Below are 24,050 nucleotides of genomic sequence, written 5' to 3'. Positions count from 1 at the left end.
CCATTTCTTCTCCTCCTCCTTCTTTTTCTACTTCTAACTCTTTAAAGATTAAAAAAAAATTCTTGGCTCCTGGGGCCATACAAATACAACAGGCCAGATTTGGTTTGCGAGTTGCTAAATCACATTCATGCTAGAAGTTAGTCTAATTCACCTCCACTCTGTTTGGGGCAGGGGTGTGTGTGTGTGGTGGGGGGAAGAGGTGAGAAGGGAGGCCCCCATGCTTTGTTTTAATATCAAAGCCCTTTCCTCCTGTCCCTTCACTAGGAAAGGACTAGAGGAGTGAATCCAAACCAAATGCAAAAACCACAGTCAATTCGATTTTTAAAATGCTGTTCCTGAACTATATAAAGTTCCTTGGGAGTTGAATGAGCCAGGGACAGCATTTCTTTAGGTGGCAGGGATTCTCACTCCAATTTGGTCAAAAGGGAAGATAACTCAGGTAATGCAGCATCTGCCCCCCACCCCCAGGGAGAAGGGGAGGAGGAAGGGGGAATGGTGGTAGAAGAGGCCTGGAATAGGTAAATGGAGCTAGGATGCTGGGGGCATCAAGGATGAGAGTCACTGCCAGAAACCATGATGTGCTACAGAGGTGCCCTTCCTGTCACCTTGGGTGCAGGATCCTGTCTCAAAGCAGAGAAATGAATAAGTAAGTACCTCAGGAGAGTCAAGGCTTCTCTCCACTTGTTTTGGAGCCGAAATCATTTACTAGAACTAATGGAACATTTAGCAGTTAGAAGGAACTTGGGACCCTGGGTAAATGAGAGCTCCAGAATGTTAGGCAAGCTTTGCACCCCAAATCCATTCTCCTTCCTCCATCTCTTCAGGTGACTGGGGAAGGACTTGGAATCACATATCAAATGCATCATTGCGTATTTCTGCCCCTGCCTGGATCTCTCGCTCCGCTTGCCTAAGTGCTTTCCTACCTACAAAGTGTTTTGATCCCAAGGGAAGGGGAAGTCTTCTTTCAATGTGACTTGTCCTTCTGGCATCCAGAGCCCCTCCCAGTGTACCTTAGAGTCTGGAGGCTAACATCTAGGCACCCCCAGGGCAATAAAGGTACTCATTGGCTGCAGGTCCTGGTGGGCCAGGACCACCGCTCACCATGAGCCTGGCACCCAGACTTGGCTAGTGACAGAACACTGCCCACTGCCTAGGGTTTCACTCCATTTCCCGTATTTCCAGGGCTCTCTTCATAATCTCAAACTAGATTCTGATAGCTCTAGTTCAACTTCCTGCCTTTCTCCAAGTTCAACCCTATTTACTTCAACCTGTGTCTCTGAAGTTCAAATATCTATCTATCGTTTATCTGTCTATCTATCTGCACAGCCTTGATTGACAAGTACAATGAATGAAAATGTCTCATTCCTGTCTGGTTTGCATTTCATTACATTGGGCAGCGATATGCGGTGGACTGCAGAGGACAAAGACAAAACAGATTTTTAAAAAGGGTTGGTTAACAATATCTATTTGTTCATTCTATATTGAATTTAAAGGTATCCAGGACTTATAAAATTTTTGTCAAATGATGAGAAGGTAGTGAAAACTCTGATCTAGCCAATAAAATCTGGACCCCAAATGAGCGGTTGGTGAGAGTGTCGCCTAGTCCCGGAGCTCCCGAGATCGATAGTTTAGCTCAGCCCCTGAAGCCAATTAAGAGCTTTATCTTAGCATAAAAATAAAGAGGAGTTAAAAACGCATTCCTTTCCCAGCTTTCTTCCCCCTTCATTTTTTATTGCGATTTGCAGTTTTTCTTTTAAAAAGATCTGGGACTCTGAAGAAAGGGTGGGGATTGATGTAAAGAAAGTGTCGTTTACCAGGGAAAAAAATTGCAAATAATGGTGAGTTTCAAGGACATGTTTCAACGAGAAACACTTTGTGCCTCGCTAGGAAGAGGCAGGGGCACCAAATTCAGCGTCTTGGAATAATTCCTTTCCTGGATTCAAAGATTCATTTATTGAAATAAATCAGGAAGCATTGGCAGAACGGAAATCCCCTTGCTGGGTTTAAAGGGTCTTTAAAATGTTGCGAGTGTTAGACTGCAAGTCTTTTCTAAATACAAAACAGAAGAAAAGACCGCAGTGTTTCCCTTGGACTTAAAATTGCTAGGTCTCCGACTTAGGATAATTTCATGTCCGCCACAGAAAATGTGTTTAGGAAGAAATTCCGCCCGATAGCACAACTGCTGTACATGTTTTGTTTTTTAGTAGGCTGGATTGAAGAGAAAAGTGCTGCAGAGTGGGGCTCTGGCTTGTATGGAGAAACCAGTTCGTCCCTACTGCCCCTCTGGACGTTCTGTTTCCCTCCTGCTTCTCCAAGATGGATCCTAAAATTCTGGCTCAAAAGCTTTGCTCGTTTGGCAATGATCAGTTTCTCTGATTTTATTTATTGCTTCAGATTTGGGCATGAAAATAAATCTTTTTCCTATTTACTGTTTGAACTCAGTGTGAGGGAAAGGATCCCATTATATTTCCTATCCGTACAGACATGTGGATATTTAGACCAGACCACATACAACTGGGGGACGCATAAAAGAGATTTATTGGTTAATTTACGCCGCCTAATACACATGTAAACCCCAGTAAGCCAAAGCTGCCGAGGGAGCCTCGGTTCTAGCGTAAAATAAGAACCACGACCCCTGGATTCCAGTCGCCCTGCCCTGCCCTGCCCTGCCCAGGGATTCTTTCCTCTACCTGAGAAACGAAGAAACCAGAGCTTTCTTCTGCCTCGCCTCAGCCTGTGTGCAGAAAAAAACTTTTCTTCACTTGCCTCTTTCCGCCACGACTCTGCTCTCAGACTCAGCTCCCTAAAGCCCCCTGTCCCCCGAAGTTGTTCCCAGGGTCTCCTCCGAAAAGTGAGTTGAGGGGCGGCGGGCTGCAGGTAATCAGGAGAACTTTGCTTATTATTATTATTGCCCAACAGGAGTGGTTTGCTTTGCTGGGGGGGGGGTGTTTTCTTTTGCAGCAACTTGCTATATCTGGAGGTATTTCGCTTTCTATCGTGTTCCAAGGCTCAGGGTTCCCCTCCCCAAAAAGAAACCTCCACTCAGACCAACCGAAATAGAATTCGAAATGGCCTGCCTTTGCCCTGCTGCTCACATAGTCCCCAGCCTTGTCCTCTTGGGGGCATCGGGGGTCCCTGCGCCCCAACGAGCAACGACACCCCCTCAGAGTCGCACACTCGGGCTGGGCCGGGCTGCCCCAGGAAGGGCTCCACCGCCCGGGGTTTTGGCCTGGCTGAACCGCCTCAGGTCGGCCCCTTAACAAGCATCCCCCCTCCCCACTTCTCGGTTGATGACCTAATTGAATTATGCCTTTTTGTTCCTGGGACTACAGAGCACGTGCTGGAGGCAATTAATTATCGGAATGTGGCCAAATCAAAACGGACACTGGGCACCGGGTAGGTCAGCGGCGGCGACATCCCCTGCCCTGCGCTCGGGACCCCTCCCCGCAAAGGGGCAGGCGAGGCTCCCTCGGCGCCCTCCTTCCTCGGCTCCACGTCCCGCTGCCAGCCCGGACTCCCAAACGCGCCGGGCCCCTGGTTCTCGGGGTACCTGGCGGGGCTCCCCGGAAACCCTCGCATCAGCGCTGGCCGGGTTAGGGCTCGGGAGTCGCCTCCTCCCCGCCCCAGAGCCCCGCTCTCCTCGGGGCTGGCGCCGGTAGGAAATCCAAACTTTTTCAGACCAACTGTGCGCCCAGGGTCCGTGGGGCTTGGTGGGAGGTGAAGAGAGGTAGAAGGAAGGGAGAATATTAAAGGGGGAAGGGGGAAGAAATGGGAAAAAGAAAGAAAAGCAATCATCCCTTTTTGTAAACCTGACTCCAGGGAATTCATTTGCATGATTTAGGCTTATTTGTTCTTCAGTGAACATTTCCTCCCCCCCGCCCCGCCCCCCCCCCGCAAAGAAACCCTCTGCTGAGCGGCACGGAAGCCAGTCTTGGAGAGCTGTTTTCAGTAGATGTAATAATTTAAGTCAGCAGTGAACTCACCTTCCAACCTGGGGAGAGAGCTGTGATGTAGAGGGAGAATTGGGGCGAGTTTGAAGGGAGGGGGTGACTACGTAAGTGCGCTACCGGCAGGGTTTCCCCCCAGAAAACTGGCAAAGAAAGAAGGTGAAGTCTTGACCAGGCCAGGCGGATTGGGGGGGCAGGAAGTGAAAGGCTGCAGTTATAAAGCGCTGCTTGAGGCGGTCTCGCCAAGCGCCTCTGAACTTGATCAGATGTTCGGTTTCCTACAGAGACATGGCGGCCAGGCTGTGAGGCTGCCTCAAGGCGCAGACTTTGGGGCTCGGCTCTCTTCGGGGTGTGACAATCACAGCCATCTTTCTCTCCGCCTTTTCTTTTCACTCTCACTCTCCTACAGTCTTCGCAAATGCCCTGCTGGACAAAAAATGAGTGGATTTATAGCCCTGTCTGAACCTGCTCATTATGTCCAGAAAGACCTCGCACCAGACAGGAGAGGGGACAGTGATCCCACACACAACCCTGGAAAGTCAATCCTTAAGGGTAAGAAGTTCCCGAGGTCACTATATGCTTCTCCAGGTAGGAGTAGAAGAGGGCAAAGCCTTGGCAGTTCAGAGGGAAGAAAATTCCACCTCACGATCCCCATTCCCGCCCCCCACTTTTGCATTTGAAAATGTTGAGAATTCGAAGCTGTTTAGCCCTGTGGTTTGAAAATGGCACTGATCCTGTGTGTGTCTAGTGAGTTTGCTCTGTAGTGTGCATGTTTGGTGTGCACAGGCTAAGTGTACACTGTGCATGTTTAGTATTTGTGCTTCTGTGTGTTTGCTGTTACGTGCGTGTGTTTATCCTGTTGTGTGTTTAATTTGTTGTGTGCCTGTTTACTGTTTTATGTGTAGTTTGTTGTGTTACTGGGTTGTGTGTACTTACTGTCGCTAGTTGTGTGTGTTTAGTGTGGTGTGTGTGAGCTTACTGTGTTATATGTGTTCGCCGTCTTATGCCTGGTGTGTCGTGTGGGGGGGGATGGCGGGGACAGTGGTGGGAACAGTATACTACAGCCACGACTCACAAACCAGAGTCAATGCGCGGCTCAGACGGAAGTAAGGGAGATGGCTCTAACTGTAACCATTTCTCCTCCTTCGGGCCTCGGCCGGCCGGCAGCACCTTCGGTCACAGACGGCGAGCTGGCCGACCTGGGTCCGGGCTCTCGGGGACATCAGGGCCCACCGTGGCGCGTGAGGAGGACGCGGCTAATGGGCCGCGAGGGTGGAACTGTTGTTCTCGCCCCGGGATCCGCGCCCTTAGGCCGCGGAAGGGGCACATTCTCTTGGCGTTGAGGCGGAGCGGGCCAAGCGGGGCTGGACGTCCAGCGCCGCGCCGACGGTGGGAACGATCCTCGCGCGGCAAAGAGTTCATTTGGCCAAAGCGGGTAAAGCTTGCCCGAGGGGTGCTCGCCCGCTTCTGGCGGGAGGGAAGCCAGGGAGAGGCCCTGGCTCCGCCCTGCCGGTCGCCAGCTTGAGCCTGGCTCCAGTTCCCCACGGCAGCGCCAGCCCCGCGGAGCCCACTCGCGGGCGCCCGGCCGCCGCCGCCTCACCTGCCAGGCTCCCGGCCACGGCCCAATCAGCGGCGGCCGCTGGGCCGCGGCTGCCATGTTCCCCGCTCCAAGCTGCCAATCAGTGTGGCGACAGCCAATAGGCTGCGGGGCCGGGGGTCAGGTGACCGCGGGCCAGCTGGCTCCCCATTGGCCCTCGCCGCGCGGCCTCCCGCTCGGTTTATGTGAGAGGAGTGAGTGAGTGACTTTATCAGTCCAAGGACATTACTCTGGAGGCGAAGAGGCTGGGACTGGCGCGGCGAGCCGCGAGGACCGAGCCTGCCTCCTGCCCGCCGGCCGCGAGCTGGCTCTGCTTCTAAGCGCAGTCTAGCCGTGAGGCCCGTGCCGAGGGAGCCTCCTGGCCCCGCGGTTGTGCGCTCTCGGGGAGAGGAGGGGTGCCCCGGACAGGATTGGCAAACTCCGCCCTCCACTTATTATTTTGCTTATTTTTCTTTGTGCGCGCTTGTTAGTTTGTTAAACCAGATCTAGTCCCAGAGTCTTTTCTCCTCCCTTCTCCCCCCTCCTCCCCCCTCCAGGTCCTTCTACTTCCCCTCCTCCCTCCTATCCCTCTGCAGGAGACTCGCAGCGACGGAAAGTTGCAGCCCCTGGTACTGCCTTGGGGGTCTCCCGACAGTGTCCAACCGCCTCCACCCCTCTCCGACTGCGACACTTCGGAGATCTCCTTCGCCCGCACCCTCGTTTCAGCCGGATCGCTGGTGACCAGAACGCCCCACCCATGACGATGCTCCTGGACGGAGGCCCGCAGTTCCCCGGGCTGGGAGTGGGCAGCTTCGGCGCGCCGCGCCACCACGAGATGCCCAACCGCGAGCCGGCGGGCATTGGGCTGAATCCCTTCGGGGACTCGCCCCACGCCGCCGCCGCCGCCGCTGCCTTCAAGCTGAGCCCCGCCGCGGCTCACGATCTGTCTTCCGGCCAGAGCTCGGCGTTCACGCCGCAGGGTTCGGGTTACGCCAACGCCCTGGGCCATCATCACCACCACCATCACCACCATCACCACGCCGGCCAGGTGCCCAGCTACGGCGGTGCCGCCTCCGCCGCCTTCAACTCCACTCGCGACTTTCTGTTCCGCCAGCGCGGCTCTGGGCTCGGCGAGGCGGCCTCGGGTGGCGGGCAGCACGGGCTCTTCGCCGGCTCGGCGAGCAGCCTGCACGCTCCGGCTGGCATTCCTGAGCCCCCTGGCTACCTGCTCTTCCCCGGGCTGCACGAGCAGGGCGCCGGTCACCCGTCGCCCACCGGGCACGTGGACAACAACCAGGTCCACCTGGGGCTGCGCGGAGAGCTGTTCGGCCGCGCCGACCCGTACCGCCCGGTGGCCAGCCCGCGCACGGACCCCTACACGGCCGGCGCGCAGTTCCCTAACTACAGCCCCATGAACATGAACATGGGCGTGAACGTGGCGGCCCACCACGGGCCCGGCGCCTTCTTCCGTTACATGCGGCAGCCCATCAAGCAGGAGCTGTCGTGCAAGTGGATCGACGAGGCTCAGCTGAGCCGGCCCAAGAAGAGCTGCGACCGGACCTTCAGCACCATGCACGAGTTGGTGACACACGTCACCATGGAGCATGTGGGGGGACCGGAGCAGAACAACCACGTCTGCTACTGGGAGGAGTGCCCCCGCGAGGGCAAGTCCTTCAAGGCGAAGTACAAACTGGTCAATCACATTCGGGTGCACACGGGCGAGAAGCCCTTCCCTTGCCCCTTCCCAGGCTGCGGGAAGATCTTTGCCCGCTCCGAGAACCTCAAGATCCACAAGAGGACCCACACAGGTAAGGGGGAGGGCGGGAGGGCGGGCGCGGGGTCCGCCGCGGCACCGCGCCACGAAGCCGACTTTCAGCGCGAGGGAGCGAGGGGTGGCGGCGAGAGAGAGGGGCGGCGCCCCGCCGGGGCCGCTCGAAAAAGTAGCGCTGTCACTGTCCCTCCACCTCTCGCCTTCCCCGCCCCGCGGCGCTTTTGCCCAGTTCTAGCTTCGCGGGCAGACGGCTCTGCGGTCTCAGGAACTAATTGGAACCTTCTCGCGCCCAGGAACAAACTGGCGCCGCCTCTTTTTGTCTCTTTCTGGGTTACTATGAAGGGACTCCGAACGTGTGGAGAGGAATTGCTTACAAGCGACTTAGTCTCGGCGCACAGTCGGGGGAGGCAACCATAGAAATGCTAATGAAAACTAACTTTCGGTTACTTCCGCTCTTTTTTACCATTGATTGGCACATCTCCTAATTAAATGATACTTTTGTCAAACTATTTTTATTTGGAGTTCCAGGTTCAATTCAGTCCTCCGGGAGGAAAGTTAAAGTAGAAAAGGCACCACAGTTTCGTGGCTTGTTCAGAGCATCTTGTAAAACTGTCCGGAGCCCCTGGATTTATGTAGTTTTCCCTTTTCGAACGTTAAGTACGACGACCCAAGCTTTTTAATACTGGGCTTAGCAAAACCGCTGCATTTGAAAGAGGCAAATTAAAAGGTACAAAGGAGGAACTAAAAGGGATTGTCCCGTCCCCGGTCCATTGTCCCGCCCAGCCTTGGCTGCAACGCCGAGATATCGGCGGAACGGGGCTGCGCTTGGAGGCCCCGGGCCGGGTAGGGGGGTACCGCTACTCAGGGGCAACTTTGGAGGAGCCAGGGGCTTTCCATCCCGCGCGAGAACAAAGGGCCGGGCAGGTTCTGGGCCGGCCCTGCCCCACCCCCGCCCCCGACCACCACTCCCCACCCCAGCAGGCTCAACCCGCGCTCTCCATTTTTCACCAGGGAAAAGAGATGCTACAGCCGCCCCCAGTCGGCGCTCCCTCTCGGGAGGGAGGACCGCCGGACGCTCTGTCTCCCGCTGCTCGGCCCAAGGAAGCTCGTGGCCCCTGACCATATTTACCCCCCTTTGCGTTTCTGCCTTCTGCAGGTGAGAAACCTTTCAAATGTGAATTTGAAGGCTGTGACAGACGCTTTGCCAACAGCAGCGACCGCAAGAAGCACATGCATGTGCACACCTCGGACAAGCCCTATATCTGCAAAGTGTGCGACAAGTCCTACACGCACCCGAGCTCCCTGCGCAAGCACATGAAGGTAATTACCTCTTTATTAGCGGTCGGCGGTTTATAAACACTCGGCCCGACACCGGGTCGCGGAACGGAAGCGCCTGCGCTGCCAACCCTGTATCTTCCACGTTAAATCCGATTTGCTCCAGCGTTGACACCTTGAACCCATTTTGGGGACCCGGAGGGGGGCGGGGGAGAGCACAGTGGGGAGGAGGAGGGAGCGGAGGGAACAATCAGTTGTTTACTGGGAAGCTCTAACCGAGCTCGCCAGGGCTGGAGGTCTCAGTGGCCGCCTCTACCCGGCTCAGCCCGCGGTGGGAACCGAGAGTGCCCGCGCCGAACCCGGGGGCGGGTGGTTCATTCCCTCTTCGGCTTTCGGTAAAACAATAGGGCCGAGGAGCGCGGTGGGATTCCCACGCATTTGTCTGAGACCTCGCAGCGCCCAGGGCGCCCGTGCCACCTTTCTCTGTACCTGCTTTCCCAAGCCGAAGCGGGCTTGGCGAAACCTGGGCCCGGAGTATTTTGTAGGGCCCCAAAGACTACGTGCTTACCCCGCTCCATCCGCGGAGAAAGCATTTCTGAAGGGGCATGAATAAATCAGAGTGCTTTCTTTCTTTTCCATAATGCCAGTCTTAGGACTCAGACTGTTTTGTTGGTGAACATCTTGGGGTTTTCTAGACATCGGTAATGTGGAAATTAAAAACAAAACCCCCAAATCAGCAGCATTTCTCTTTTAAGTGGGTCACTGGGCGGTCTTGCTCTTACAGTGCTCTAATTCTGCTCTTGTTTTTGCTTGCACAATGCCAGTTGGAATTATATTCATTATAATATATACATGTTAATTTTAGGTTCATGAATCTCAAGGGTCAGATTCCTCCCCTGCTGCCAGTTCAGGCTATGAATCTTCCACTCCACCCGCTATAGCTTCTGCAAACAGTAAAGATACCACTAAAACCCCTTCTGCAGTTCAAACTAGCACCAGCCACAACCCTGGACTTCCTCCCAATTTTAACGAATGGTACGTCTGAGGACAAACACAAACACAAACCCTGTTAACCATAGAATGGACCAAATGCATTTAAAAAAGAAAACTGAGACCAATCAGATGGAAATGGAGTTTTAAGGCAAGAGGCCATACATAGGGCTACATCTTGTTAATTGCAATTGTCCAGGAAGGTTTTGGGGCAAGATCCCAAAGTAGCCATGCCCTTTTTTCTCAGGATTAGAAAATATGTTTTGGCATTTGAAGGATTAAAAAAAAAATCTTCTCACTGCTTTTTCCTCCCTTTTCTCTTGCTCTCTGCTCACCCCATCCCTAAATGCCTTCAGTTCATTTTAACTCTTGTCCTGTTTCCTGAGAGGAAGTTATAGAAGGCTTATTGGTGGTGGTGGTGGTGATGTTAAAACTGATGGAAAAATCTTCGCCTTAGTGGTGATTGTTTAAACTCTCACAGTCTTAAACCGTGCCAAAGTCCTGTTATGTCTTGAACTTTTCCTCAAAGCATTACACTTGTGAATGTATTTTTGTCTAATGGGGTCGAAACTGTTGTTCAGTATTTTTTCAGGCTGAGGATGTGATGTTACTCTACACAGATTGTGACGTTTAGTATACAGTTGCCTTTTGTAATAACTTTTTTTTTTGTAAATACATATCCATTGATGCCATATTTATCGTTTGTAATTTAATTATTGCTACAAGTGCCGGGAACTGAACAATATTTATGGAAAATGTTTTCTAACAAATTCTGTACAGCTTTTGATTATAACCGCTTTAGCATTAAATTTTATTGTTTTGAAAGAACACAATTTACAATTTTTGAACCACTGACTCCTTTCTCTTGTTTTGTAACAGCCTCCTTCTACAAAGAGGAGACGAGAGCAAATGAAACTTGTTTGTTGGTATTTATAACTCACTCAGATCCCTTTTTTAATTGTTAAATTATTTTTCTATTGCAGTATAGATTCTTTACAGTGTCAGTTTCCATCTGGGAAGACCCTCCTTTCTTTATCTCTAGCTCAGATGGTTGTTTAACTGCGAGTTTAAATGTGTTTGTCCTGGATTTTCGGCATGCAAATCAAGTATTACTGATCAATTCAGTTAGTGGCCATGACATCTCAATCTTGTACTTCAAAGACTGAGAAGCTGGATTTAATCATCCCTGCCCTACATATATAAACATAAGGTAACCTAATGAGTTTTCTGTCCCTTAGTTTTTTTTTTATTATCTTGCATAAAAATGAACATTGCGGCAAGATGCATGTCTGTCTATTCTATTGAGAGATCACCCATATACCTATATATGTTTGTATCTATGACGTATCTAATCTGCCTATCAAATCTATCTATCTATATATTTTCAAAAGTAAGCATATGTCTGAAACAGTGGTGATGAGTAAGGCCAGTCGAGCCGTGCTTACTTATGATTAAAGTGCTTCTTAAAAGAACCATAGTCCATTTACAATTTTGGAAGGCAAAGGCTGGTTTGTTTTGCTGTATATAGTTCAATTCGTAATTATCACAATTATTCATAACATTTTTATAGCGGTGTAATAACTGCAGCGGTTCTGAAATATTATGGAAAGAAAAAACATTTGCAAAATATGTATTTTTAAAGTTCATGGTTTGTAGGCAAAGATGTTAAGAGCATTGTTTCCATTAAAATCAATAACAATGAAAAATGGTTGTTTGCTTTGTGATAAAATATTAACAATCCATTTAATCTTCAGCGAAGCAACTCATTTGGACAAACAGTTCTCTTACAGTTATATGAAAAAGAAAGTGATTGCTATTTTGGGGGGGGGTGGAGTGGGTAGAGTACTGAGAGAGGTTTTTTTTGTTTTTTTACTAATTTAGGGTGCTGTTTAATATTGAGAGCCCAATCTCTTCATGAATAACCAACTTGCAAATCAGCAAATAGAATGGTGGAGATAAGGAATTGTGAAGAATTTAGAAATGTAATGAATAGGCCAAGTACCTCCTTCTCTTGAAGGGGCAGTGCTCTAGGATTTTTGGTGGCAGTCAGTTTGGTATTATACATAATCATTTTGAATTCTAGAATTTTGTTTATTGTTCTTTTTGAAGAAATAAAGTCTTGGCACATCTATTTATAACTTTTTGTATTTGGTGCCTGATTTTCTTCCATGTTCAAATAAATCGACCTTAAATTGAAATGCTCAGAGAAGTTCTGATGATTAAACGAAACTTTGATTCCCTGGACACAGTGGAAGCAGTGTATTTTAAGTTATCTACTGATCTTTGTCAACAGTTAATTATTGACAGTTTCTAATTGCAAAATGCTTTGGATGCGATTTTTTGTTTGTGGAGAATGCGGTTTTTTGCACTTTCCTCCACCAATAGGCAAGGCAAGGGTCTGAATGCCATGAACGGATTGGGATGACTTCACAAGTGATGAGCAGGTAACCTGGTCAATCTACCACTCCTAGCCCAGACATTCCAATCTTGACCTTGACATTGAGGGTGCTGGACCAAATTCCTATTTCAGGATTTTTCCTTCACTTCAAACCAGAGACCATTTAAAATGCTCAGCAAGTTTTCAGAAAGTGCATACTCATAAGATTGGCTCTAAATGTGTTCCAACTGAAGTCTAAATAATGTTTTTCTTCCGAAATATGCATCTAACTTCCACAGTTTACTGTTTTCTCTATGAATTCCCTCTCCACCCCCAATGTAACCTAACCTTAAATGGCAGTAGAATGATGGGTTGGTTGAAAGATTATTTCAGAAACTTGCTTCCCCCACCCCTCCGCATTAAATATATTAAACATCTCCTTAGGACACAAAGAAGAGTTTGCTCTTTCTTTACTAGGCTTGAAATTACTCTACCATAAAAATTTACAGTAGAGCGTTGTGTCCTAAGAGGGGAAGATGCCAAGGAACAATGATGATAACCTATATTAAGATAATGTAAAAGTTTTGCCCCTCTACATGATTTCCTCTAATCTGGGTGTAGCATCATATTTCTCAAATAGTCTATCCCTATGCCCTTGTCACTTGTTGCAAAGAAAAGTTTACGTTAGTAGAAAACTTTTCACAGATTTTCTTCCTATAATCTGACTCTGGGAGTGCACATTGACATTCTTGAATTTTCAGTAAATACCTTAAAGAATACGCACCCCCCACCCCCCAACAAAAAAACCTTGTAGCCCTAAAGATAGATCAGCTGGAAACCATGAATGTCAGCTGGGTTCTTCGTAAAAGACCTGTTATTTTACTTCTTGCACCTGGTAAGACCTTTGCGAAAAGTCCATCTTTTCCAAAATGGGTGGTTTAGTTTAAGATTTCCACGCTGGGTGGGGAAGGGGAAGGTGTCTATTTCCACGCAGACAGAAGTCTGGACTTCATCCAGCTTGGAAGGTTAAAGATCAGGGTCCAGGCTAAGCAGGGCAGTCGGTCTTAGCTACTGCGGAGGTTGGAGAGTTAGCAGGGACCTCCTCCGTTCACAAAGCCTCCCAGGAAAGTTGTGTTCAGGACTTCCTCGCCCCTCCCCCCCTCCGCGCTGCCTGCTGTCTCCTCGCCTCTTCGCCCCTGGCTCCTTCTCCTCCCCTTATAAAACCCCCCAAACAAACGAAAAAAGTCTAAGGGCCTCTTTCCACTTAAGTTTCTGAAAGAATCGCTACCGGCGTGCTCATCCCCTGAAGCGCGGGATCTCCGCCCGGCAGCTAGGCCGGTTTTCTCTCGGGCTGTCTGCCCCCTCGGGGCTCAAGTCTAGTCAGGCTTTGCCCCGGGACGAGGCCAGGCGTTGCGAAAGTCAGGGCTCCCGCTCGGGGTCCCTGTACACACACCAAGTTCTTGCAAGGCCCGTTCGAAGCTGGGGCCGGGAGGAGGGGACCTCATTTCCTAGGGTCAATTCTCTCGCGGTCTCGGCCAGCTGACCCTTTGACCTCCACCTACACGGCCCTTGGCGGCCGTAAGCCGGCGGTCGCCCGGGCTCCGAGGACGCTTCGCGCCCCGTCGCCTTCCCGGCCTCATTAGGCCGGCGGGGCTGTAAAGCAGGAATCAGCCGCTACCTAATCCGGACCTGGGGTCAATACGAGCCCAAACAATGGTGAGCTCCGATGGCCACAGCGCAGGGCTGGCCGCAAACTTTGTGTTCCATTCATTTTCTTAAGGCGGTGCGGTGGGGTGGGGGAGGGAGGGAGGTACTCGCACGCCCGAAGGCCGATACCGGCGCCCGGGGCGCCTAAGCGAGCGTTCTCGCGCTCGGCCCTCCCGGTCTCGTCGCCGCGCCAGGGTTTTGGAGGGGGTGGCAAGGCTCGGGGCCTGGTTGGCGGCCCGCGCGAGGGCCCAGGGGCGGCCCCCGCGCCAAGAACAGACTTTGAAGTGGGTTTTTAGCGCGCACGTGTGAGAGCCGCGCCGAGGCTGGAGCGGTGACCCGCTGGGAGGAAAGAGTAGGCTCCGGCCCGGGCCCCAACCCCTCCCCCGCTCCCCGTCGCTCCGGCCTTTTCAAGCCGCGGCCGGGAGCCCGCCGGCCTCCCCCGCCCGCCCCCACGCCTGCTCCCGAGCCCGCGCCGCGCGCAGGCGCACAGCCGGCAGCCGTCGAGTCGGGTTTCGCTGCGAGGGGCGGCGGGGGAGAGTTGAAAGCGGCTTTGCAGCGCCGCGGCCTCGGCCGGGCCGGGCCGGGAGGGGGGCGGAGGGGAGGGCTGGTTTTGGGGGCGGCTCTCGGGTCAGGAACATGGCGGCCGGATGCGAACCCCCGCGGAGCGCAGCAAAGCGCTGACTGCGGGCTGCCGAACTGTTGTGTGGTTTCAACTCCCTTGTTATTCCTCGGCTAGGAGCGCCTCGCGGGAGAATGTAGGTCGTGGCGGCCGAGCGCAAAATTGTTTAAAAAAAAAACAAAAAACGGAAGCGAAGAAGTTCTTCCAGGGCATACTGGGCGTGGGAAGTTGGCGAGTCTTCTGGGGGCTGGGGTTCCCGGGGTGGGGGGCGGCTTGGACCTGAAACCCACTCGAGGCCGCCACTCCCTCCAGTCCCGACTGAAATCGTTTCTCCCGGGCCCTCTGGGGTGGGGGATGCCATTTTGAGCTTCGTGACCGTGTCGGGATCCCCCAGCACCTTCGAGTCTCGAAATGCCAAGGAGTGGACACTGTTCTCTTCCAGGACAATGGCGGGGCTCGTGAGCGGAGCACGGAGGCACCGTTTCCAAACCAAATGCCCTGGATTAGCGACACGGATGTGCCATTGCGATTTCGAACCCTACACTTTCCTCAGGCCCCGTTTTCTGCATATCTCATTTAAACGCGGACCTATGAAAAACAGTACTGTGTACGCTTTTGTGTGTGCTGTAACAGCTGGTGGTCTAACGAAAAAAAAAAAAAGGCCACAATTCCGAAAACTTTCATTCAGCTTTTGCTTAACTGCCTTAATACTGGCGTGTGAAAGAACCCCTGGTAGCTCTGGGATCTCGAGTCCGTGTTTTCTCTGCAGAAAAATGTTGCAGATTCGCCTTCAGATGTCTTTCGTGAGGAAAAAACAATGTGGGGTTTTAAAAATGTAGTCATTGACCCCCGTCTCCTCTAGAAAAATAAGCGGCACGAATTCTTTCAGGTTGCGTCTTCGTGGAGGCCAGCAGCTAAACGAAAAGACAGCCTACTGGGGCTGCCCGCTGTCGAGTATTTGGGCTCCTGAAGGTGTGGGGCAGCTCCCGTGGGCCACCTTGGGAAGGGCCCCAGGTGGGTGGGCAGGTCATTAGCAAAGCTGGCTCAGATTTGGGGGAAAACTACAAAACAGTGCCTTTATCTGCAGAGAACAATTGATGGGGTTGTCTTTCCTCCTTTTCAGTGCACAAAGAAGACGGCTTTGGAGCAAGAATTTGGAATATGCATTTAAGTTGTCGCGCTTTGCATTGGAAACCCGTGGGCAATTAAAATAAGCCTGCCTTGTAGTGTTTTCTGTCCTTTTCTTATGTGTGGTTTCTGCAAGTCAAAGGGGCTGGAGTCCCTTCTGCAGTTTGGAAACTTGTTTTGAAATTGCCACCAAACAGATTTTTCCCCCTTTGGGTGAAGTTTCCTTACAGGGCTCAGCCACTTCACCCCACCCCCGGACTGGAATAGAGTGTTGACATCTTTGAGAGATCAAAGGGAGTAGATGGTGCTTGCTGTATACTTTATTTTTTCATGCTGTAGTTTGAACCCTGAGGTTTGAGCTTTTTCCTGGTTAAATCTCTTGGTACCAAAAGTGTGGCAAATGAAAAGTTCATTAACTTGAAAAATCTTTAGCCCATGGGTAGGCAGTTTGTCTCTGAGAACTGCAGCGCCCAGATTGTCTCTAAGGTTGACTTTAAAATCAAGCTAAAGATGCACTGGTGAACGATCTCCCCTGGATACCTGTGGTGTGCTTTGGGTCATTTGATATGGTAAAACTGTGGTTGATTTTCATAGGGGTTATGTGAATGGAATTTCTGCAAAGCTTGACAAGTGATAAATTGGTAGAACTCTTATATTTGTTTGAATGACAACTCCAAAGGGCACTGCTTTTCCCACTGAGGTTTGGTTTCTACCATAACTATTGAAATTTACAGCTTGAAAAACTAAGTTTGCAGGAAGCATTTAAAGGGGGGAGTGTTCAGAGCACTTGGACTGATAGTAACTTAACACAGGAGCAAAACTTTTTTGAATAAGATTCCTGTTGCCAAGAATCTGTTAAAACTAAAGAAAGTATATTTCTTTAAAAATCATCTAATAGAGCAAACAATTTTGTATATTTTTAATGTGATGACAGTTCAGCCCATTTACTGATCTGATTGAATAGAGAAACGTGAGCTCTATAGTAACTATAAAAATAGCCTTCACCAGCTGGCAAGTTTCTAATGTTCTCTAATAAGATGTGTATGTTGTCTAATGTGTTTTATTAAAACACAACCTATGTAAAGACCATACCTTTGATACCTTTGAACATGAGGTATTAAAAATAAAGGATTCCATCGTGTTTTATTATAAGCTAGCATTTAAAATGACATATCCAGTAATGTTTTATGAAATTTTTCTAAGAGTAAATGTAGCTTGTTTTGACCTATCTGCAGTTCACTTTTTGTTTTTTTGCCAGTGTTGTCCTGCTTGGTATCCGGGACAGTCTCTAATTCCTGATGAAGAACTTGATACTGACGTTGGTATGCAGCAGCCAGCCCTCCATAACACTACCTATCCTAAATGCAGGGTTAATGCCGAACCTACTGTGCAAGAAATGATTTACTGATGAGGTTTCAAAGAAAACCACATCAATTTGGATGTCTGTTACCTTGAAGTGATCATTTTAAGAGTAGTAGCTTCTTCCCTAGGTATAAAAAGACCATTTTCTTCTTTTGGTGTATTTCATTCTGTGTTGAGCAATCATTTGTGAAATGAAAAAGCAAAAAAGCACCCCCCACACACACACACTCCCCCAGCCAATTTAGGATCATAAACGGGAAGATGGAGGTGAAGACTAGCCTAATCCATAACCCAGTGCGTATTATCTCATACATTATGTTGACCTTGTTGAAAATCTCTTTCAAATATCTGCATTCCACATGTAGAACTAAAGTGTTTAAAACTAGAAATATGAATGCTTGTTTTGTTAATTTCCTATGTTTGTGTTCAAAAAGCAATATCTAGGATCTCTACAATTGTTGTTTGACTTAAATAAAACCATTTAAATTATTTTTTGTGATTATTTTATTACAGTGACAACTATAGCCCCTAAATAACCTTGATTAACCTGTTGAATTGGGACAATTTATATTCTATTCACATTTTTCATGATATACCTTGGCTTTCACTGAGCAATAAACTTGGGGAAAAAAACCCACTGAACAAACTCCAACCAACTGTTTTGAGCTCACAGTGTTTTCCCAGAGGGACTCAGGGCCAGGTGCTGGGGAGGTCAGGGGAAGAATTCAGAGTCAAGGATTGAATGGGATGATTAGAAGGAAGAACTGGAGGTAGGACTTTGGAGAGAAAAGAGCATTTGAACACCGCTATTTGGGTGAGAAAGAGAGGGAAAGACAAAGCCGAAAATAACCTTAAAGGAGAAAGGAGGGCCTCTGGAAAGGGGACATTGCAGCATAGCACATTACATGTACATTATTCAGAAGCTCCAAAGTGGTTCTTGGGGCAGACAACTTGGCAACCATTGATTAGAACACTTATAGAATCATGGACTATAGGTGTTATTAAAGCACAAGTTGTCGTTAATTAACTGTAGTGCTAGAGAAGATGAAGACACTTCAGAGAAATTCTTCGAACTCCAGATACTTGATTTCTCATTTTACATTTAACATCTGTAATCTAATGTAATCTGTGAGTGGCCATCATTCTATCTATTTGACGTGATTATGCCATGATGAGGTATTGTAAAACTGCGGACTGATAGAGTATATTGCTATTGGTTCTTTAGATCCAGTTTTATTAAAATTTCTGCTAAGTAGACTGATGATACTATAATTTTTTAAGTAGAGGGGAAAACTGCTCATCTCCCTCTGATTTTTGCTGTTCATTTACATCAAGAGTAGGCACACAGGCCGGTCAAGAAAGACTATGGTTCTTTGATTCTTAGCTCCCTAGAACTTGACATTCTTATATCCCCCCAGAGATATGTTGGTAGAATTTTTTGTTTTGTTTTTGTTTTTAAGAACAAGAACTGCGTTCTTTCAGACAGGCAGTGGAGTGTTATAATGGGATTATTAAAAAAGCCCTTGGAAAGGTAAACTACCAAGTTGTGCATGAGCCAGCTGCACTATGATAATAATACCTCCTAGGGTTATTCTAAGGATTAAACAAGAACATGTCCATAAAGAGCCTGGCACAGAGTAGGCCCTGGACAAATGTTAATTCGCTTCTTTTCCTCTTGCAGGTAGCTATTGTTTCATTGCTTTGGGGTAGTTTCCTATTTTTAATATTATGGAATATTTTACTAAAAACAGTGATTTGTACTGGGTTGCAAATTAATGCAGTTTTCAGACAATAGATGGAGAGTTAGGGCATATAAGAAATACTGCATTTCATAAGCATAATCACTAGATCAGGCATATGGGTTTATGAACATAGCTATGAATATTTAAACACATAAAATTAAAATGTTATTAAATGCCTGTTGTTCATTATCTTCCGATGAATACACTTATTCTTAGATTAAAAATAAGTTGTGTGCTTAAAAATCTGTGAACATAGTCATTTAATGGTTTACTTTTAATTTGACACAATTTTTACTCGAGGCAACAGCTTCTTACTATATGTAAATTAAATGACAATTTTACAATGTGAAAATGGGCATTCACATTTAAGGATAAGATTAAATCTCGTGGTGTCTTAAATTATTCAGTTTCCCCGTACTAAATTTATGCTAGTATTGTGCGGGTGTGACTATAGAGGAATGAGACTGATTTTCTTGTGGGGCTTGGAAGCTAGCTCTGAAGGCAGTTCCCAAAGAGGAGTCCCCGAAATGTTTTGACCAATGTCAGCATCCTTAGAATAAGTTTATGGACTCCCTAGGTGATGGCCTCACTTCAGTTTGTTACAAAACAAACATCAGCCCCCAGTCATTACTTTACAGCCATACTTTTGGTTTTACTATGTTTTTAAAGGGTACCCTGATTATTTTATGTTAATAAAATTGAGGCTTAAATGAAAGTGTAGAAATCCTCTATTATCGCATGATGAAATGTATTTTTTCTCAGCATACGTCTATTTATGCGGTAAAACAAGACAAAAACACCCACACACTAAGCTCTTCCCAGATGAACTGGTCTGAGTGGGAAGTATTTCCTTCCCACTGATTTTGGGGGCTTGGAGCTTCCCTGAGAGGCTGTACTGCTAAATGTTAATGGTTTTTGTACGGAGGCCTGGGGGACTTTTCATTATTCCTTTTTTCACCGGTTTATCACCTTTGTCTATTTCTTTCTTCTTGACGCTGCCCTATTAAAAGCGGGGGTCCGCCGTGGTGTTAATGTTATTTTGCGTATTGGTTGTTTGTCAGCGAGTAGGAGCAAGGTTATATTAAATGACCAGTTTGAAAACTGATGTCTAGTGCAGTGCTGTAGTGCCTCCCGTGGCCGGATCCTCCTATAGGTGAGATCACTCTGGAGTCCGAAAATCAAGTCGCTCAGTGCAGCCTTTTCCTATAGAACCGGGAAGGGGGGTGGGGGCGGGCAGGAGAACACCCTCTTATGTTCTTAGAAAAGAATCTAAGTTCCTGCTCCTATTTGTGTGTGTGTGTGTGTGTGTGTGTGTGTGTGTGTGTGTGTTTTGTACTCTGGGGGGAAAAAGTCCATTTTAAAAAAATTGGGTCATCAAAAACTTCATTGAAGAAATGAGAAAAATGTTATTGCCAATGATTCCCTCTGTAAATGTCCCAGAGTCGATAATAGGAGGCTATTTGTAGTACAGCTAAATAAATGTATTTTAACATCTTGATATAAATCCAGTGCATGGAAATTGCTTACAAATGATTCACTAATGTTACCCAGCCAGAACTTACACGGAAAAGCTACACTCATATTCTATTTTTGCAGCTAATCATCCGCAGAGTATGTAATTGGTTGGGCCAGCTGATAACATATTTTTGGCGACTTCACTCTTCTTTACAAAAATATTTAGCCAGGGTATCCACTGAGATGTGACATCTTATTGGTTGTGGTGATAACCCAATACAGAAGGTGTTCCGTTAACTTCTGACCATTGACATATTAAATGAAGATGTTCAGTTGAGCAACATCAGTGATTTCAATTGATTCATCAGTCGCCAGTATCTAGCAGCCATCATGTTTCATTTTGCTAACAAGCCGATATCCCACATCTGATGCCAACAAGTCTGGTCTTTCAAACAAATGACATGTTTGATAAAGAAATCTTTTCAAAATCATTATGCACTTCAGCATTTGTCTTTTCTTCCGGCACAGCATCTGTGCATCTGTTCCATCAGGCGTCTATTCCTTGATCATTTCTCAGCCTTCCATGATTTTTGAGCCTGATTTGCGGGTATTTCAAGGATGTGAAATGAAGCTTCTTCCATTTGAATGTTCCAGCGAAACACAATGTTTATGTTCAAGGCACTAGATTTAATCTTGTGAATGAGACGGCAGGGAAGCGTTCTCACAAGACTTTCTGATAAGACATTGTTGTGAAAGAAATCGAGTGGGGGAGGGGAAAGAAGCCCTACTTTAGGAAAAACATTAAGGGCATCTTTTTTTGTTGTCTTTGCTATGGGTCCTCGAAACTTCACACCACTATTACAGTATTGAAAAGCTTCAGAGCTTTAAGGCACCTCTCTGAACTGGTGAAATGACAATTCGCATAGTCCAACTGGTTAAAAATGGATGCAATTCATTCTTTAGTGAGCCCTGTTTAACTGCATAATTTGCTTATATGCATAAAACCGAGGAAGTCTTAATCTCTAGTTTGCATGTATCTGGACTGCATGCATCTGGCTCCATTAGATTCCCTGTAATTGCATATTGACTAATTGCATAATACAGCTATCTGAACGCTGAATTTAAACCCAAATGCTTCTATTAGCACTGTAATCACTTTGGATAAGTGAATAGTTGGAATATAGTACCTGAAAATCACAACGCAGAACAATAACCACTTTCCTATCTGAAAAGAAGAAAAATCTAAAAGCAACTTTGAATTTATAAATTAACCAGTAATGCTTTCTCTTGGGCAAATGTTAAAATCAGAAAATGAATCAGTAATTGATAAATGCAGAATCTTCTTATGTAATATTTTATCAAATCTTCTACATTTGCTTCTTTTAAGTGTTTTAAATTGAACATCCACATGCAATATAAATATGTTAATTAAAATTAAATCATTTTGAAAAGGTAATTGTGCATTTGTTTTCAATTTGCATTCATTTCTTTAAATGTACGGCCTGGGGCATTTTGTGTTGGCGTGGGGGAGGATGGATTCTGTAGCCTGTGCTAATTGAAACTTATTTGGTGCATATGTGTTGTTCAATAAAGGACTCGCGGCTTGTGTGTGCACACATATAACATTCATTTAGACTAAAAGCGTGTGTTTATCGTCGTCCGGTGTTCAAAGCTGAAGTTCCTGGTAGAATCCAGAGAGAGCATCTTTAGCTAAAATAGGTGATAAAGACCACTTCTTCAGTGCTAGAAAAATATTGCAATTGCTGTGCTAAGTGTAGGTTGAATGGCTTAAATATTTATGTTTGAGCTTTAAATGTATTGTCTCGAATGAAAGAAATGGGGAACCTCATTTGTCCTCAAATTGAGCATTAATTAGCCTCCAGCATGTGTGGTGGATCACGGGCTTTTCCCCCTCTTACTTAAATGTTTCAATTCAGGGCACAATCCAAGGACCATTCTAGGAACTTCTCTACTTTAAGCTTTTTTTTTTAATGTAAAAATGATGTGTATTTTTGAATAGGTAATACATGTACATGATGAGAAATTCAGAAGTGTACACAGTGAAAAGAATGTTCTTTGCCCACCGACAACTCCCAGTCTCCCTGTTTCCGTCTCAAGAGACGGTCATTGTTTCTTATGTTCTACTTCAAGCTTTGAAGAATGTTCTCAGGCAAGACTTTCACTACCTTCCTCCTTGATTTCGTTAGGCATTCTAAATCTCAGAGAGTGGCTACATCTAGTCGAAGCCAAAACTTCAGTCATCTCAGAAAACATTGAATATTAGTCGGGAAGTTATTGTGTATATTTAAACTGGTCGATACATTAAATCGACTGGATGTTCTGGCATTGTATAGGGACAACTGTATTTATATGGACAAGATGAAGTGGGAGTCAGGAGATTATACAGAGAGCTGGGTGTTAAAGAAATTGAGCTTTGCACCTACTCTGTGCCTGGCTTGCACAATGTCCAACCAGTAAATGAGTGTTGAATAAATGGATGAATATAACTCAAAGGGTGTTTGCATGGAATATACTATGTAACTTCATTGACATTTTAGTTTTGCTTATTTAGGTATTTCCGCAGAATTATGAGGGTCACAGGGCTGCCAGCTATGTGGCCTGCAGGTCACCTGTATCAAAATTTCTTGGACCCCGCTCAGATAAACAAAACCAAAGTTCTCAGTGTCAGGGCCTGGTGATGTGCCTTCAAAACAAGTGGTTCCAGGGAATTCCCTGGTGGTCCAGTGGTTAGGACTCTGTGCTTTCACTGCCAGGGCTTGGGTTTGATCCCTGGTCTGGGAACTAAGATCCCACAAGCTGCACTGTGCGGCCAAAAAAGAAAAACGGGACAAGTGGTCACTCCAGCTGAATTTGATATATATGAAAGTTTGAGAACCACTGTTTTACAGAGAATGGCAAAAAGCAAAACTCCTGAACCTCTTTCCTACCAATTTATCTACTTGTTCACCAGTGGTCTTTTAAGATTCAGTATATCAGTATGGCCTCCTCAATTAATAAACTCCAAAATGACTTTTGCCTGAGGCAAAATATTTTTTCCAGTGCGGACAAGTGTCTCAATTCTGTCTACTTCATTTTGCCAACGTAGAACTGCCAACCATTCAAAGACACATAGAGGTAGATCTGAGGACAAATTGGCATCTACAAGCAGGGGGTGGATTCCTCAGCGTGTGTGTGTGTTTGATTTAACATTTAACTTAAATGCAAAACCCAAGCCTTTTTGTATTTCTGATCATTTCCCATTCATTATGCCAAAAGTCCTCCTCCAGATTTCTGCAGCTTTCTGTGTCAATGATCATGACATATTAAAAATGGTAACATTATAAATACTGTGCCCTTGCTTTTTTCTGTAATGAGTAAGAACAATAATTCTTTCACCTTCCCTACACTTCTGTTAGACAGACGTTACAACAGTTTTAGTCGGAAGGAAAAAGCAACTCTAAAGTTAACTTTTAGCATTACGGGTGCTAAAGGATTGTTTTTTCCATTATATTAAAGAAAATACCTGCTTGAATGCGGCAAGTTTTCTAAGCCATCGAGTGCTCTCTGCGGAGTCTTTTCAATACAGGCTGTCCCAACAAATGAGTTGGAAATGAGTTATGTTCCAAAATTTACTTTTGAAGTTTTAGGTTATTTTCAATTCACAATTTTATTTTTCTCTAGAATCAGTGTTAGAATCCTTGGATTACCTCACCGAAAATTCTTTTAAAATTCTTCTCTTTGAACTTTAACTCACAATGTAGTCAGATGATGGTACCATAATAGTGTTTGGTGACCCAAGGACAGATGCCAAAGGGATACCTTGGCTCTCCTTCCCCCGCTGCCCAGATAAAATCGGGTCAGTAATGGTGGAAGGAGGAAAATAGGAGCCCACCTCCTCTTCTTCTGTATCACCCTCTTTTCTCATCCCCTTGGGTCTGGGGTGGGGCTGAGGAGAGCTCTGGAATTGGAGTGTGCGCTGAACTGGGTTTCTGAAGTAGGATGCAGCTTCTAACAGCAGGTAGGGAGTAGATAAAGGGAATAAATTGCCGTGAGTGTTGGAATTTGTAAGGCAGCATCTTCCTTCTTTTCAGAACCACCCCC

The 24,050-nt window shown here is 47.0% G+C and overlaps 1 protein-coding gene across 2 annotated transcripts; it reads left to right on the top strand.

Annotated features, from left to right (window-relative positions):
• The first annotated feature begins 6,245 nt into the window (after window positions 1-6,245).
• On the top strand, window positions 6,246-17,224 carry ZIC3 (Zic family member 3). 2 transcript variants are annotated; one of them, XM_019918999.2, is made up of 3 exons: window positions 6,246-7,331; window positions 8,451-8,614; window positions 16,649-17,224. In XM_019918999.2, the coding sequence occupies exons 1-3, from the start codon at window positions 6,281-6,283 to the stop codon at window positions 16,796-16,798; spliced, it is 1,365 nt and encodes a 454-aa protein (XP_019774558.1). In that variant the 5' UTR covers window positions 6,246-6,280; the 3' UTR covers window positions 16,799-17,224. The 2 variants fall into 2 exon arrangements, with proteins under 2 accessions (XP_019774558.1, XP_004326698.2); XM_004326650.4 differs by lacking the exon at window positions 16,649-17,224 and adding an exon at window positions 9,435-10,243.
• The last annotated feature ends 6,826 nt before the right edge of the window (window positions 17,225-24,050 follow it).

This window comes from Tursiops truncatus, chromosome X (assembly GCF_011762595.2).
Source record: "Tursiops truncatus isolate mTurTru1 chromosome X, mTurTru1.mat.Y, whole genome shotgun sequence".
NCBI classification, from domain to species: domain Eukaryota; kingdom Metazoa; phylum Chordata; class Mammalia; order Artiodactyla; family Delphinidae; genus Tursiops; species Tursiops truncatus.
This window is presented reverse-complemented; position numbering and strand designations above follow the sequence as displayed.